General features: G+C 40.4%; 1 protein-coding gene across 7 annotated transcripts in view; it reads right to left on the minus strand.

Annotated features, from left to right (window-relative positions):
- Positions 1 to 6,808: 6,808 nt before the first annotated feature.
- LNPK (lunapark, ER junction formation factor) overlaps positions 6,809 to 18,015 on the minus strand; it is a 63,815-nt gene continuing 52,608 nt past the window's right edge. For all 7 annotated transcript variants that reach the window (XM_084813574.1, XM_084813593.1, XM_084813549.1 and 4 more), the window contains 4 exons: positions 16,269 to 16,374; positions 14,687 to 14,757; positions 11,318 to 11,488; positions 6,809 to 7,784 (listed from right to left, as the gene is read on the minus strand). In XM_084813574.1, the coding sequence (XP_084669700.1) occupies positions 7,588 to 7,784; positions 11,318 to 11,488; positions 14,687 to 14,757; positions 16,269 to 16,374 (545 nt within the window). In that variant the 3' untranslated portion in view covers positions 6,809 to 7,587. The remainder of the gene's footprint in view (positions 7,785 to 11,317; positions 11,489 to 14,686; positions 14,758 to 16,268; positions 16,375 to 18,015) is intronic.

Raw genomic sequence — 18,015 nt, forward strand, 5'->3', positions numbered from 1 at the left:
GGTTCCCCGGGAACCAACCTCAGAGTTTTCTGACCCCTGGTTTTCCTGGAAAACCAGATATCCTATGGCCGTCTAGCCGTTGTCTAGCGGCCATAGGCTTGCTCCCTTATTTATTTATTTAGAGTGCAATCCTACATGTCTAGACAGAGAAAACGCCTACAACTCCCAGCATTCCCCAGCCAGCAAGGACTGCTTGACTATATCTAAGAAGGCATCTTGGAGCGGTTTAAAACATAACTGTTTAAAATACAAAATGTCCCATGCAGGCATAGTTATCTGCCCTATATCTTTTGCAGTGAAGACATGAAAAGAATTAATTCAGCTTCTCTAAAATCTCCTTATCCTCCTTTAGTACTCATTTAACTCCCTTGTCATCCAACAGTCCAACTGTCTCCCTAGCTGGTTTCCTGCTCCTAATGTGTTGAAAGAATTCTCTGTTGTTGGCCTTGATGCTGTTAGCGGCATGCTCCTCAAAATTCTTTTTTACCTCCCTTATTGTCTCCTTGCTTTTCCTTTGTCCAAGTTTGTATTCCTTTTTCCTCTCTTCATTTGGGCAAGATTCAGCGCCACATATAGTCCTTCTGCTCAGATTTGTAGTCATTACAAAGGATCCTGCCATTGGGGAGGGTATTTGGGGAATGGGTGTGGAGGGGTCATTTTTGTTTGCCCTACCCACACAACTCTCTGAAGCCTTGTTCCTGTTACACCCCTTATATCTATGTGCCCTATAGCAGCTCTGCCCCATGTTGCTCTTTTTCTGTATCCCCACACCATATTTATTTTTATTGATATAGGCTACCCTCTAAACAGCATTCTCAGGGCTGCTCACAACAAGAAAGAGACCAACTATGGGGTGCATGGAAATAATAGAAACATGTCTCACTTATAAGGTTCATAATGGACACACTTTCTGAATGGGACCCCAAGGGTACTATTCAGGCTCAGTCATGAAGACTGAGAATTAAACAAACAAAAAATAAATATGATAGAAAAACAAGACAAGAGAAAGAGAAAGAAGAAAAATGAGATTTTGCCTTAGCGAGTTCTAACTTTCCAGAGGAAATAGTGAACTAATGGAGAAAGTTCCCTATGAAGCTGCCACAATGGCAGTCGAAAGAGAACGGAGAGAATAGATGAGAACCCGCTATGGACATATGCACTGGGATGGTGGGGGAGGGTTCCCGCCAAAAATTCCTCCAAGGTTCCTGATCAAGGCTCCATGCACGTGCTGAGCCCATGTGTGATGCACAGAGACCACAAAAAAGAACAATGGGTAGCTAAATTCCCCCAGGAAGCTGCAAATAGATGGAAATAGGGGTGCCATTAGACAATGGCCTATTGCTGTGCAGGCTTTAGACTCACCATATGCTAAACCAGACATAGCAGAGATGCAAACAAACAATAGCCTTAACTCTGTGCTACAACATGAAGTAGTACCCCCAAAAAAGTGGGGGGAAGGCAAGACCTCTACAAAATTGAGGACACAGTCTTAAGAGCTGTGGGAAGCATGGAAATATCAAAATTAATAACAGCAAAAATGAGTGAAATGCTTTTAAGTCCCAGTTCAGAATTAAGGCTACTATATTATGTACTGCTCCATGTTGCGCTTCTTTGCTTTGTGACATTTAAGTTGCCTTAATATTATGCTGCACTTACGTGTGACTTAAAAACAACTCTTGAATAAGCAAAGGTGACAGCCATGATAAAGTATGCTGCAAAGCTGCCATCATAGCATGACACTGTCTAATGAATCCTTCTGAGCAAGAGATTCTACACATGTAAATGAGGTAGTCAAAAGATGGGCAACATCAAGAGATGTTGATCCATAATCAGCATAATGCCAGGAGCCCAAGGTGCAATTCACACATGCAACAAGGGTCGGTCTTAGGGTGGGCTAACCGGGCACTCACCCTGGGTGCCAAGTTGATGGGGACACCAAGCTAAGCTCGGAGGCTCAGTGTTTGTTTAGTGTACTGTCTGCAGTGAGCTGGGGCTTGGGAAGCCGTAAGTGTCCATTTTTCAAAGTTGTACAGCTTGTTTGGTTTAGTTGTACAACTAAATTAACCTCCATCAGTTAGCTTTAAATTATGTTTCTTTTTTCCATTTTCAGTTTGATGCTGTCAGTTCTAGATAAAACAAAGTGGGGCACAGCTTTTCTCTGCAAGGTTTTGCAAGTCTGCACAAACCGTATCACTTGACCACAGTGCAAAATTTACTGAGAAGGAGGCACTGAAGGCCCAGGGTGCTGCTTATCCTAGGGCAGCCCTGCACGCAATGAGCTCAAAACAAACACCTGAAGCTTGCTGCATCTGACAGGCCATTTACATGAAACGGATCCTAGGGAGGGGTGAATCAGTCTATTTCAGGTCTGTGTCATTTTTTAATGTATTCATCTGTAAGTCATTTCTGCCCAATTTCTGCATTAATTTGTGCCGCTTGAAAAAATCCACACACAAAAATGCATTTAAATTTGCATTTCTAATTCCCCCCCCCCCTAAAAACATGCACTTTGAAAAATAGTGTGAGCTGAGAAATACATCAGAAGATTTGGGAAGTGCAAAAGCCAGTGGATAACTAACTTGCAATCCACACATGAGTCCGGGAGATGTGGATCAGGTCAGTTTGTACTGAACATAAGAACAGCCATGTTGGATCAGACTGAGGGTCCAGCTAGTCCAGCATTCTGTTCACACAGTGGCCATTGGAATTCACAAAGATCAAATTCCTTGTGTACCCTGAGCAACTCCTATGCAGTTTCAGCTAATTTCATCAGGTCACTGAAAACCCAGTTTGATCATAGATTTTTGATCTTCTAATGCAGTCTTTGCCAACCTGATGCTCTCCAGATGTTTTGGACTTCAACTCCCATCAGTCCCAGCCCCAGTCAATGGTCAGGCATCCTGGGAATTGTAGTCCAGAACATCTGGAGGGCACCAGGTTGGGGAAGGCTGCTTCTAGCATGAACTGCCAGCGCCACGCAACAAGAAGCTACTCCCACAAACAGCTTGTCATACAGAGAAACCTTCATGAGGTCGCATTGTCAGTTGACTGCCACACCTCTGAAGGCATACAAGAGTCAGGCCTGAATGCAATTAGGTACAAAGGCAGAAGAATTTGGTTTGACTAGTTTGGTGTTTGGAGCCAGCAGGTGAAGGAAGGACGGACATAGGGAGGTGTTTGAGATTCTGCTATTCCATGGTGCCATCAGTGTTTTGCTGGTTACTAGCAGCACTGGAATCATAGCGGCACTTTAAGAGTAAAACTTCCTCTCAATGAGATTATAGTTCTCATGGCGTTCCAGTTCTGTATGAAGTCCCCAGCATGTACAGACCACGCAAGTAATCCCTCCACAGTAGCAGGGTTTATCCTATGCTTCCCCTATGCACATATAGGGGTATAGCTCCCACTCACAATCCACAAGCATTACTATCCTGGAAAGAAGGAAAAATTACAGAAGAGAACGAAAAAATGACAATAAAGGAAAGGAAAATGATAGAGAAAAAGGAAGCAAGAAAGGATAGTGGTGCCTTGGAAAGAATGGGGAAGTAAGGGGAGGCATTTTCTTCTCCCCAGAGTTTTGTTGTTGTTGTTATAATATAAAGACTGAAATGAAACAGTATTCTTTTTCTTTTTTCTCATTTTTAAATAAATTATTTAGCTCTGCATTAAACCTCGGCTGCACATTAGAATAAACTCTGGATAGGAGAAAATATTGGCCAGGATTCCAGGTCTTGTTGCATAAACCTGGCCTTAGTTACTGCTCTGAAAAGCAAGGGCACCCAGTTCCTCTATGAGACAGACATCCAGATGTGATTTATGTATTATTGATGTACTCGCTAGAATGACAGCAACACAGGCTTCTAGGTATCATGTAGCATTAGATCTTTAACACGAAATCTGATCTCAGTGTTCTTCTGCTGCTTAGCCAAAAATAAACCAGCATGGAACAAATACCAACCTTTGCTTGATATAAGGCTTTTACAATGACCCCAGCACTTCAGCTGTATATGCTTCCAGACTAGGAAGACTGTCTTTTCAACATGAAGGTAATTCAACTTAAAGATAAGCCCTTTTAAGTATCACTGTTTTAATGGGAGAATTAAGTGTGTAAGTGGACTCTCCTGTTAAAAATGAAATGGAACTTCTACTTAACTTTGGCTGGCTGGTACCCATCTCCTCTGAAGCAGGGGTGGGAAACTGGTTTCCAGTGCGGGGCTGGATTACCACCCCACTCAGCCCTCCACTGGGCAAATGGCATCAGGGGGCAGGGCTACATCATTTGGTCCTTGGAAGACACATGAAGGGAAGGGACTCCGCTGGCTTTGCTCCTGCTTCTAGTTCCACCCGTGGGGAATGAGAAACCGGACTGAAATGTACTTAGCTGGCCCTTGCAAGAGTTCCTTCAGTCAGAAGGGAGACTGCTGGTGGAATGGATTTCGCCTCCTTGCCGCATTCCCTTCCTCCCCAATCTGTTCCAGAAGGTTGGGGAACCCTCCGGAGCAGATTTGTGGCATATATGAGGCTGTAGGGGCCAGGATAGCAAGGCAAAGTCCGCTCACACATTATTGGATTGAACCCATTATCTTCACACAGTTCAATTTCAATATTAAATTCAAAATAATTTTAGTGTTTGTGTTGTCAAGTTAGAAGGAAGTTACACATATAAAAGGGTTTTGTAGTTTTTCAAAAACAAATTCCTTGCAAAAATGGGCTGTAATTGAAATTGTCCTCACCACATAGCCCAGGGGTGGGCAACATGTCCCCTGCTCCGTGAATTTAGTTATAAAAAATATGGGAGGGGGGGCAGGGGATGGTGTCCATAACAGCTACGGAGTGCCCAAAGGGTCAAATTTAGCTTGTTAGCTAAATTTGACCCTTTGGGCACTCTGTAACCTCTGCAGACGACATTTTAAAATGTTTGCCCGTGTGTGTGCGGTGGGCGGGGGTTATGGCTGCTGGACCTCTCACAGTTGCCCACCACTGACATAGCCAAATCAGACTGGCTATACCAATCATGATGATCGCTAATCCGTAAGTGGGAAGATTCACCCATTAACTAATACAGAAAGGAGAAAGCAGTAGCAGCTGAGGTGTATATGGAAAGGGAAGAAAGGTATCAAAAAGGGACAGAAAGGTGAATATTCCTGTGATCTCGGTTTGAGGAGAAATTTTCATCCTCTTGAAATTGCTAATTTTCACTCAAAAATTGAAACTGGCAAGTATTTGGTAGTGCAGCCCTATGCAGTTGTGCCTTAGTAATGTTAAATAGTGTTGTTAGTGGTATAATGCTTTACTAATTTGGATTTCTGCCACAATTCATTCTGTAGAGATGAAAATCAGAGGCTTGGGTTTCAGATAATTACTTGTGTCTTACAGGGATTCCTCGCTGCTTATACAATTACTACTAGCCCTATTACTGTTTCATATTTAGCTTGAACAGATGTACAGAATATTAAAGTGACATGGTCCCTATTTAGAGACCTTACAATCCAAGACAATCACTTTCCCCTCTATTTTATGGGGATATTTTTTATTATGCTCATCAAGCCAATTATACTGCTATCTTCAACTGTGCCCTACTTTCCCTGGGTTGCACAAACCCGACTGGGTTTTATTTTTGGTAAATACATGAAACTTTTAAAACATCTGTAGTTTCTTTGGGATGATTTATACTGAGCAGAAGCATTATGTAGATTGTTCAAAACTGATGACTTCTAAATGCAGTCTGTAACATGTAATAATATGCAACACGAGCCAGCCTTACCCTTGGCAGCTGAGCAGAGCAGAGCAGAGCTTTGTAAGGAATGCTTTTGTTGATGGTACAGATGGAAGGAATTCTCTCTCTCTCTCTCTCTCTCACTCACACACACACACACACACACACACCCCAGCAGCACTCCTTTGGTGCTCTCAGGATCAGCATAGGAAGAGAAAGTCTGGAAAGCATCATGCTACAAAGAGGGATGAACAACAAATCTTGAACAGAAAGGTACAGTCCTGACTGGAGGCCCTAGACCAAAAGTGAGGGGATGAATTGCTGATAATGTTGAATCCTGTCACTCATATATTGCACATAGCTGGTAAGGCAGGGGTGTTGAACCTCCTTCAGCATAAGGGCCAAATTCGATTTCGAAAAAGCTCTTGGGGGCCACATTCTAGTGGTGGGTGGGGCTGAAGGCAAAAGAGGTGCGGTCAAAAATACCAGGATACTTTAGCTTAACATGCTTAGTGCCAGTAACGAAGCCTTAGGAGAGGCATTTCACCCTTATAGAAGCGGGGGGGGGGGGGGGCTGCACAAAAAGCACCAATGACAGGTGGTAGGGGGAAAGGGGATGGGGTCAGGGTAAGGGGGGGTCCACATAGGGAGCACAAGTGGGTTAGATTTGGCCCCCAGACCCAAGGTTCTGAACTCCTGCCCTAAGAGAATAAGAGATCTATTTCTAGGTAGATGATTTTGTTGATTGTGTTATGCCCCAAGACCATTCTCTGGGCACATGTTTATAATTAAATTTGGTGATGCACTGGGCCAGTACTCAGGCATTATGAATATCTGAGAAAATTATTCCGATATGCAGCTTTAGATCACCAAGCTTGAAAGGTTTGCTGTAGTGCCAAAGTAATAATCCAATAAAACAGATAAATCAAATAGTTATCTGACGACAGCAACATGAGCATGAATGTGGAATGTACTTCTGCTGTTCTACCCAAAGGTAGAACATCCTGGCTTTACCTTCAAGAGTTTTCACACAATAAAAACAGTTTCGCTAAAAAGAAGTCCAAGCTTTCAGGCAATCATGAGAACATGCAAAACGCTTAATGCTACATAGTCTTTATTTTCCTTTAACAAAATACACAAAATTCACTTATATAGTCATTATTGTACAGGTATTCAAGTACAATCAAGTGCAGATATTCCTACGCTTCATGTAAACACAAACTAGTTTTCTAATTCACATGCCTTTAGCCCATCTGCTCTGCATACAGATCCAAAAGAAGATTTCATACTTTGGACTGTCCCCTTTAACTGCATTCCTTCCCAAGGAAAAAAAAGGGATTAGGAGTGACTAAGATTTAGTTCTAATGACACTTTCGTACTGCTTATGGTAAACACCTAAGCACCTTTTCTCCTGTAAACATCTAGATATTTAAAGTTCATTCAATTTATTTCAATAGCTAATTACCAAAAAAAAAACTCTCCTAAAAGTCTGCTAACCCAAGAATTAATTACACATCTTTCGAGTCATTTACAGCATTGTTTGTTCAATGAGCAAATAATACTATATTTTAGATCACTCGTATGGAAAATACTCTGTTATTCATGTTTACATTTTTTTAAGTATGCAAAACAAAAAGTAAGGATACCTGTGCTTAGGTTAAACTTCAGCTAACTTGCATATTCTGAAGTGCTACAGATCACCAAACAAACCCATATACTCTTGCAACACAATACCTCGTAGTACACATAGCTTTAACATACAGTGGAAGTGGCAGTCTGAGCTCATGAGAGTGAAGATGTAATTAGCTTTGGAAAGCAACCCACCTGAAAATGTAACAACTGAAAGAATATAGCTAAAAACAATTAGGCACTTATTTGCCTGCTAGAGGTACTTCTTTTTGGTCAGCAGGAACAACAGACTCGGAGTTTGTCACTGCAGTTTTGGTTTCAGTTGTTGGCGGCTCTCTCTCAATGGTTCCAACTACCTCCTCACTGTGTTCTTCAGCAGTCAAAGCACTGTCTTTTTCTTGGTCTGCCTCAGTAAGTGGGGTAGCTTCTTCTAAAAGTTCTGCAAGACATCCAAAATTTTATTACACTGATCATATGATTAATTCCGGTAGAGTTATCGGGTTCTATCCATTAACAAACTTTGAAATTTGATTTTGTTTTTCCCCCCTCAGTTCCCTGTTTACAGAGGTCTCCTATAACACAATCGCCTTTGAAATCAATACTAAATAACTTCACTGAAGGATAACGTCACTGAATTTTTAACTGAGGTTTAGAAAAGAATCCTCAGTGATAACGTGTTAAGACTGTAGGACAGAAATATAACTGACATTGTGCTTAAGGTAAGGACAATTATAATCCTTAACTGGAGCAGGAGCCAGCTTAGCTGGCGTAAGCTCTTGCTGCAGCTGCCCCCAACTACTGCTTGGCCGCTGTGCTTGTATTCTACCTGTATTCCCCTTCACCTAGTCCAGTTCTAGGGAAATCACCTTTCATCTCAACTCTCCTTTCCCACCTCACAACTTCAAGTATCAGAAGACATTTCTCCTCACTTCAGAACTCTCCAAGTTCACCATCCTTGTCCACAACTTTTTAAACTCACTTTGCTTCCGAGGCACAGTAATTGCATTTAGCTACCTTCAATGCCACTTCCGAGCAATCTACAGCAAGCAGTGTAATAATTCCAAAAATGCATGTTTTTCTACCAGACTACAACCATTTATACATGCAAATTAAACCTTCTTTCAAGTAGACACACCAGTTGAAAGTGAGAGTATATTTAAAGTTTAAAATACACTAACTACACTGTCCCTGTTTCCATTCAAACATTGTGATCATTTTGCTCTAGCCAAAAAAAAAGTTATCAAAGATCTTTACATTTGGTCCTGAGATCCATTATATACCTATGGCATGATGGATTATATTCAATTGGTGTTCCTCTAGTGGCAGAATGGCCTTTGTTCCAACTGATAATTTGTAAGTGGAAGAAGGTGACTTTGATTAATATCCCTCCCAAATCTGCTTCAAAGGTGGGTATGAAGGGTGGGTACAGGGAGCTGCCAGGGAGAAGGGGTGATTGCTGAAAATCACCTCCCTGCTCATTCTGCTGATTGAAGTCTCTGCTGTATCAAAGAACCTTCTGTCAGCAGAGTGACACCCATTAGGCACAACTCTTTGTAATCCTCCTTCTCTAACTCAAGGGGGGAAATCTTCAATGCATCTCTAGTAAACGCACAATTCCACACTTCAAGAATGTGTAAAGCAGTGTCAGAACCGACACTTTGCACAGATGCCTCCTTTCATCTATGAGTATATTTGCCATGCTGCAGGCACATAAAGCTTGGACAGGTAACAGTGGTGTGGAAGCAGCAGTACAAGTTGGAGTTACTAGGAGGGGGAGAAGACTATAGCCTCATCTTCTCACTGCAGCTGACATTGCTGCTTTGGTGCCGCAAATGGTGGTGCTGAAGCAGCACTGCTATTGGAGGTGCGGGGAGGGAGAAGTCTTTAGTTTCCCCCTCCCTCAGCAACCCCGAAGTAGCCTCTCCATCCAGTGATCTCGTGTTTGCGCACATGCATGCATTCAATGACACCAGATGTGACCTTCAGGGCCAAAAGGTTGTGCACCCCTGTTGTATTATGACATACTTTAACCTGCTACAACCAACTGTCCTAGCTTTTTGATATGTGATTACTCTTGAGCTTTCACTGGGTAAGGAGAGGCAGTTACCATTCCTTAACGATACGATCTCATTCCAAATGCTATTAGCCACTGCCATGTCATCACCATTCCATCCCACAGTATGTATATTGGCTGGGGAAATTCCTGCCCATTAGCTGAAGAAACCTCTCAGCAGATTTCAGTGCCAACCCACTTTCCCAAAATAATGCAAAAGAATGGACTTAGAACTGCTCCCAGTGACTTGAATAGTATCAAGTCCTGTACCACTGGAAAGCACCAACACTCACATTAGGTGGGAGACACAAAGCTTTCAAAAAATAGGACCCACAGTAGTGTGCAACAATAATTACAGTTCAGAGAGAGCCTATGGAGTTGGAGCTAAATATTATAAGTGAAAATATTGCATATGTAGCAGCAGCAATAAATCCTGGAATGATGTTCAGTTAGATAGGTAATGTGTGATTATACCACTGTTTTAAGCTACAAAAGATCTAATACACTATCAGTGCTATTAAACTATCCTGGGAAAAATATTAAGGCAACTTTAGGCCTTCCTTTTGTAGGGAAGAATGATAGTTGCAGGTTGCTATGTTTAATTCCCATTAGTACTGCTGATGCTGGTAAAAGTTGTTAATTATTTTTATCTACTTTTTATTGTTCAGTGGTTAGTTTTAGATTTTATTATTTTATTGTTACTGCATCTTATGCTCATTACATTTTATTTTATTGTTGCTAGCTGCCTCGGATGCCTGCTACCACGCAGAATGGTGAGATATAAATAAGAAAAATTAAACTGCTCTTTCACATGCAAAAGGAAAACTGATACCAGTCAAAACTGAGTCAACATGATAAAAAAACATTACAAAGGGGTTTTTTGACCAACAGTATTACTTCCTGTAGCCTGTCACATTTCTTCATCTAAGAGCCCTTAATGATATGATCTTCTCTAAGTAAATTCTAAAGAAACTTCTAAATTTAGATGCTCTACATATAACTTCACTTCGTACCGTTAATTGCTCTTAAAGAAATTTAAGTTGCATTCTATATGATACACTTAGAATGCTGCATTTTCTTGTTAGCTGAACACAAGATACTTACTGTATTTTTAGCCTATAAAACATCTCAAAAGGAAGTTTGTTAAATTAAAGTTGACAATTTGTCTTTGAACTCCCCATTTTTAAACAAGTCAGCTTTACTAGATTTTCCTGCCCTGGGGAAAATAGCAAAACCAACTTAATGAACAAAGGCAGGAACTTCAACCCGACTTCAACCCAATGACCTGCTGAAAACAATGAAATTTCACTAGTCAGGGACCCATATCCCTTAATTATAGTGTAAATTCTAATATTTATATATTTTTAAATCAGTAGAAGAACCAGAGCTTTGTAAAGAAACAAAATTTAAGGAAAAAATAATCTTGCTAGATAGCATGGGAAGAATTCATTTTACAAACAAAAAGTGTTATGAGTTCAGATTCTCCTGTAGTTAAAGCAAATCCTTAACAGCAAGTTTTCAAGAACAAACAAGGCAAAATATATCATAGGTTGACCAAAAGATACTATTTTGAGGAAATTAAGATGAAAAGAGCTTTCCCCCATACTAATGCACTTGCCTTTAGCTATGAACAATAAATGTTGTATCATATATTTTGACATAGATTGGCAAGCTTTAATAATTAGCACTGCAAGGAAATAGCAAGTCCTTCAAATCACTATATTACACTGCCATAATTACATTTTTGGCAAAACACAGAGCAGAGTGTGGGAAAACTGGCTCTCCAGATGTAGCTAGCGTACATCACCCATCATGCCTGACCATTGGCTATCATGGCTGGGGCTGATGAGAGTTAAGAATCCAACAATATCTGAAAGGCCACAGGTTCCTCCTCCCTGATGTAGAGGATTTATACATACCTTCAACCATTTGATTCTCTTGTAATTTCTCCTCCTCTGACTGCAAAAGTTCAGTCATGCTCTGTATCTCTGTAGGCTGCTTCTTTTCAGCACTGAAATCTGGAAGCCGTGGAGCTTGTGGTCTGGTTTTTCTTGCAGGATTCAGGAAAAAGCAGTAGGCACATCTAAATGCTGCAGAAAGGTTTACACAAGTATGTTCAGTAAGCTTTCTGAATATTGAGCCTCAATGTGCAAATACTGCAGTGAATGTAAGACTTGAGTATTAAAAAGATATTTTCCAGTACTTGGAAAGTCAGAATTCCCCATCATGAGCTGTTCACTGTAATTTTCCTGAAGCCCTCAAATGGGAACAACAAAAAGTAGAGCTGCTTTTCTTCAGCAGGAACGTCTCTACTCAGATTTGAAACTGCTGCTACATTATTTTCAAAAGACTTATTTATTTATTCATTCATTCATTCATTCATTCATTCCATTTCTATACCGCCCAATAGCCGAAGCTCTCTGGGCGGTTCACAAAAATTAAATTCTGCTGTTCAAAGCTTTATGCAAATCTTCTTCTCTTTTACGTTAATACATCGTATACGAAAAATTTGGGAAGACAAACATATCTTCAGGTAGCATTTCCCAAACTTTCTGAATTTGGGGCCTTACTGGTGAACTTACTGTGCTATCCACTCCACATTCACTAGCTATCTGTTTAGCTTGTCAGCACAGGTGTATGCATGTAGTCCACTGTTGTAGAGAACCAACTATATATATTGGAGCAAATAATTATTCAAGGTTGTTTTATCAGTAGTCCTCTCCACTTTTCTTCTCTTCCCCCTACCACGAGCTACAGGCAGGCAGAAGTGTATCAACTGCTGTAGCCAAAACTTAACTTGCATTTTGTGGTCTTTAAATCTAGAAGTTGTAAAGAGCTTCCCCTCCCTGCCTTGCATTCAAAAGGAAACACAGAAATAGGAGTGCTAGTGAGGGCAAGGGCTGTTTTGGGGCCTACACACAACACTAAAAGGGTGTTGGTGGACAGGACAGGTGGCTGGGCTGAGGTGAAGAGGACAGGTGGCTGGGCTCAGAGGCCTCACCCTTGGCCATGAATCTTCATGGCTCCTTCTGGCAGCAACAAATATCAGCTGGTCCCTGTAGGTCACCCTTGTTGCATTTCCCTCAGTTACCTCAGTCCCCAAATTTTATGCAGATTGCTCTGCCAAGACTCCAAGTCTAGGGGGAAAAAGAGGTGGCAATTCTACCTGAGCATGCTCTCCAGGGTTTGAAAACCCTGGTCTTAGGGAGTAAAAACTGCTTTGCAGGACAAGGTGGAAAAACTAAGATAGTCACGCTTGTCCATACGGAAAAAAATCCAAAATCCACTGTAGGGTAATCATAGAATAGGAGGGTTGGAAGGGGCTTATAAGACCATTGAGTCCAACCCCGAATAACAACAACAACAACATATACCTTTATTAGGACCAACCAAAGTGCCACAAAAGACTGGAAGCATTCAAGTCCTCCAGAACAGTTCATCAGGCTGGATTGCAAAAACTGGGGTGGGGGTTAGGCCTGCTGTTGTGGCCCTGAGATATGCAGTTTAGAGCCAGTCTCAATATGGAGATCAGAGACTGAATGAATTAGTCACTGATAGGTGCTGCAGCTATCACATTACACTTAGCATGCTGGGACAGAGAAACAATGGCTGAAAACATAAACATGTCTGAAAACATTTCTGAAAGGCTGGCTGTAACTCAGATCTGTCTCTTTTGCAGGACAAATGCATTGATCAATCTTTAAATATTTTTCAACTATTGGTAGGCTATGCAGAAAAGTGAATGATGTGAACCATCCAGAGAGCTTCAGCTAGTGGATGGTACAGAAATTTAGTAAGCAAGCAAGCAAGCAAGCAAATAAATAAATATAAAATAAAATAAACTTGCATCCCATACTTTTATGTAAGCCTACACAAACAGACTGATATTTTGGCGACTTACTCACTGTTTTGCATTGGTCTTATAAAAGCTCATTCGACAACTGATCAGATATTTTTAAAAGCTATGCACACCATTTGAAATATTCATAAAATAAGAAAGTGTTCATAAAAAATTCCTCTCTGCCTGACCAACCTAATGTCAGTGTGTGAAGTCTGCAAGACCCTCACTTGCATAGCAGATAGCATACACACCCAGTCTTACAGGCAATTTAGACCCATGTGTGAGGATGTGAATGTACAGTTGGGGAGGAGGGGGACATTATCTATACATATGGATTTTGGACAGACATATTTAAGGATTATAGCCATTGACATGACTAAATGTTAAAATCTGCATGCAACCAGGGTCCCATATGTAAATGCAAGCTTTAGATATCTGGTAAGAAAAAATGTTTGGAAGCACTACACTATATACTTCCAGAAAAAGCAAAAAAAAACCCAACCCAAACCCAAGTGTCACAACTTAAAGGCAAATGCCTATAAAATTTAGGCTACTATCCAATATAAACATTCTGTTATAGCTATGCATAGTATGACTATCATTGCCTAATGAAACTAGATCAATTTAGCTGAAGGGGAAAAATCTATTCAAGAGGGCTTAAGCCAAACTTTGACCACACATGTGTAGTCCAGGGGTTGCGGGTGTATTTCAGCAAAAGGATTAGTGCCTTGATAATACAACTACACATTCAATGCACTGGTTACTGTGCTGAATATTTTCACAAGGCTAAGAGCAAATGGGAGGACATACCCAAGTGGAACAGAAAAGAGCAAGTGTCTGGGATAATTTATCTCACATTACTTGCAAACTGATTTTTGTTTGCCAAGAGGAGTCAAAGTAAACATCTGTGTTCAATGAAGAGCTGTATCTGTCTTAAGTTATTGTCAGCCATAAAACTAAAGAATAGCCCCCGGAGTTTGTTCCCACTCTATCTCTGATGTCTCCCACAGATTTTCCTGTTAAAGCAAATTTTGTTCAAGTTCTGATAAAGTGAGGACCTAGAAATAAAACCTTTTAGGGTACAATTCATAGCCAAGAGCAGTCTTAAAAGCATACACAGAAAGCAGCTTATTTCTACAGTCTAATTCTGCACACATGTTCACTGACCAGGACATCAAAAAACTTTAGAATACATTCTAAAGATACACAACAAATGAACACCATAAAATATTAAGTTTGCTAAATAAGGCTAGAATCCAACAGATTGCTAAATGCATTCAAGCCTATTTATTTTAACAGGCTTAAGCACTCTTAGGACACAATGCAACCCAGAGCCAAGTTTTTAATCATAATGCAAGAACCAATATTTTACATTATGAAAATGCCAGTGTGCACTTCTGGGAACAAATGACTATTCAAGCAGTAGAATATATATATTTATTCTTACCAATATATTCAAACTCCTCCTTCAAAGCCATTCCATTATGCGAGAAACACTGTTGGCATATAAGTGCATATCTAAAGAAGGAGATCATAGGTAAAAAGATTGGTTTAGCCATATGAGCCTGCCGGGGTTTTAAGATCTACCAGGGAGGCCCTTCTTTCAGTCCCACAAGCATTGGAGGCATGCTTGGTGAGGATGTGGGAGAGGGCATTATTGTTAGCTGCCTTGAGAGCCATTTTTGGTGGAAAGGCAGGACAAAAATGTAATAATAAATTAATACATCTCAGTATTAATAACAAATACATACATTTTGGTATTAATGTAGTCACGCTACTGGATCACTTCAGCAGATTTGCACACCAGTAAGCGGGCATTAAAATTCAGAACAAGAATTATGTGAGCCCTTTACACACATTTAACTCCATGTGTATCTAAATGCACAAGGGTGCGTGTGTGTGAAATCATGTCTTTCATGTTGCACAACCTGCCTCACAGCATGGCTGGCACAACATCCATGGAAGAGGGGGGGGCAGGCTTCACTTCCCCCACCTCCATGTGTTTAATCTGTTTGTGCACGCATCTAACTATAGCCCTACTGTAAAGTGATGTTCATACACATATCACTTTATTGCAAATCTCAAATCATGATCTATTTTTAATGATATGGTGACTCAACCGCTACAGACCTCACATTTTTAGCAATTTGGTGTTTACTCCTCCATTCAAGATACAACTAGATAAAGTTGGTTTAGTATGATTCAAAGAACAATTAATGGATGCTAACAAGGCAGAGCGGTTGAAAAAAGGCTATAAACAACTGTCAAAATACACCAACCATTTATAGATCTGGCTTTAACAACAGACTGAAAGGCACAAAGGATAGCCAACCTATTAACATTTGTGGTAAAGATTCTCAGAACAATGACAGACACAAAACCAGAATATATAGGTTATTTGAAAGATAAGCTAAGGCTACAATTCTATACTCACTTTCCTAAGAATAAGACCCACTGAATTCAGTGAGACTGACTCTTGAGCTGACCTGTATCTGACAGTACTGTAAGGGCCCATTCTCACACTAGGTCTGTTTGCATGTAATTGCAGTGTGTGCCAGGTGCATTCCGTGGCCATTTTGAATATTCAACCCCCTACAATCAGCAATTAGGGTTGAACCTACAATCAGCAATTAGGTTAACTGTGAGTTCTTTATAGGTTAATTATGGGTTAATCATGTCCAGGTTCGGACTTCATATAGCAACCCTCAATCAGCCAGATCTTGGGTTGAATATTTTAAAAGGCTGTGGAACACACCATGGCAAATTGTAGGTTAGTTAATTAAATTAATTAAAATTAATTAAAACCCACGATTTGCCACAGTTACGTATGAACCAGATCAATACCTTCATTACTTGTTGTAGATTCTGGAATGCTACCAAGAGCAAATGTGACAGTGTGGGCTCCTTCAATCTGTTGCTGGGTTTCTGATATTACCCAAGTAGTGTGGGCAAAGATTGCGAAGGTAACTTGAGAAGCAACTCAGTGGTATGACTTTGGAATTCATTTAGTATAAAAAGTGACATTTCACCTGTTCTGTGGACCATCTCCAACTAAATATTCCACAATTCTATCTAATGCTCCCCTCTCTCGAGGAAGAATAGGTCTTGCCAACGGAGGTCCTGGAGGATGAAGACCTGGAAGACAAACATTTCTATCAATTTAATCTACTGACTATATACCTTAACCAGGAATAAAGACATTTACTTCCAGTCAATATGAAGGACACAAAATACAATAAAGTGACCCTAAACGTATTTTAGAGGTAACTTCATATTTCTGTGCACTTCAACCCCACTGTCAGATTTAATCCCATACCTCTGGTTTTTGCTAAAGAAAAATAAGAAAAATAACAGGGAAAGTGTTACCTTTTGTAAAGACCATGGATTGGGGAATCTGTCAAGCTCAATTTCACTCAGGTTCTCATTTTTTCAATACTAAGTTTGTTCCATCCTGATTCTGCATCAGATTGTGAATTCCTCCAAGTTTGCATTAAAATGTGTACACATTTTCATGCACATTTGTAATATCCACATTTTTGTTATGCTTTTAAAAAAATGTATGTTTTGTTCGCAATTCTGCAAATATACGCATTTTCCCCACTGAATTGTGCTTTTCTGTGCATTTTTGCACATATATGCATTTTAGTGCACATTGTAAAAAATATACACATTTTGTATATTTGAGATAGACACCACATTATTGCTGTGCTGTTTTGTGAACTAAATCACAAACTTTGATTTTGGTGGCAAACTGCATTCCTGTTCTTGCTTCAGTTTGGGAGGTGCCAATTTGGTAAGTTTGCACTGAAATGTGTACTGAACAAATGTCTCCCTCATCTCTACTGAAGACTGCATTGGAAGATTCTGCCTCCCTTGACTGCTGCTTTACAGCAACCTTTCATGTATTTTAATGCTGTGACATCCCCCTAAAGCTTCTTTCCTTCAAATTAACTATGTCCTCTCAGCTTTTCCTCATGCATATGCTCTCTGGATGGCCCAAGCTACTGGAATATTAGACACTTAACATATTACAAGATACAACCCAGGATTTGGTGGCTCACCCTACTGAGACAATCAAAAGCTATTGGGTTGGATTCAGAATCTGTCTTCCGCCCAAAGAAGGCTTCTGATCCAGTAAGAATTTCCACTGGCAGAAGAGGGTAGGAGACAATCTGTGCCGATTCCCTCCTCCTTGTGCAGTCCCGTATCCCACCCCCAAAATCTCCTCCTGAGGGTTGGGGGGCCCTCTAGAAAAGCATGGGAGGTGGCACTGGGTGCTACAGGAGTTGTGGAGAATTGGTAAAGACTGCTCCCCCTCACACACTGGCTGGAGCATCTTGACTGAAACTCCACTCAGCAAGTGTTCCTGCTGGTGGGAGGAAATCCTGCTGTTTTAACAGCAAATGAAAAACCGTTTTTAGTAAGTTTCCTCAATACAGTTCTTTCCTTTGATTTAAAAGATGGTGGAAATGTAGATACCATACAATCCCAAATATTCAAGTAAAACAAATTCTGTGATCCAAAACGTTCAAACAGAATTAACTAAATCAGAGCTAAATTGACACATTTAGGCATTCCTCATATGTTACAAGAAGTTACAGTATGAAAGTGCAAGAAAGGATAAAGAGAAAAATCAAGATTACGGATTGGACGGGGAGACATGTCTTCAGCTTTTGTTCACATCCATAAGACAGAAGCTTGCTCTTTTAACATAGCTTCCTTTTTTTAAAAAAGCTACTATATTCTGCTAGAAAACCAAATTTCACAAATAGCATA

Source organism: Heloderma suspectum, chromosome 1 (assembly GCF_057233095.1).
Source record: "Heloderma suspectum isolate Gila_16-S chromosome 1, 16-S_ref, whole genome shotgun sequence".
NCBI lineage: Eukaryota > Metazoa > Chordata > Lepidosauria > Squamata > Helodermatidae > Heloderma > Heloderma suspectum.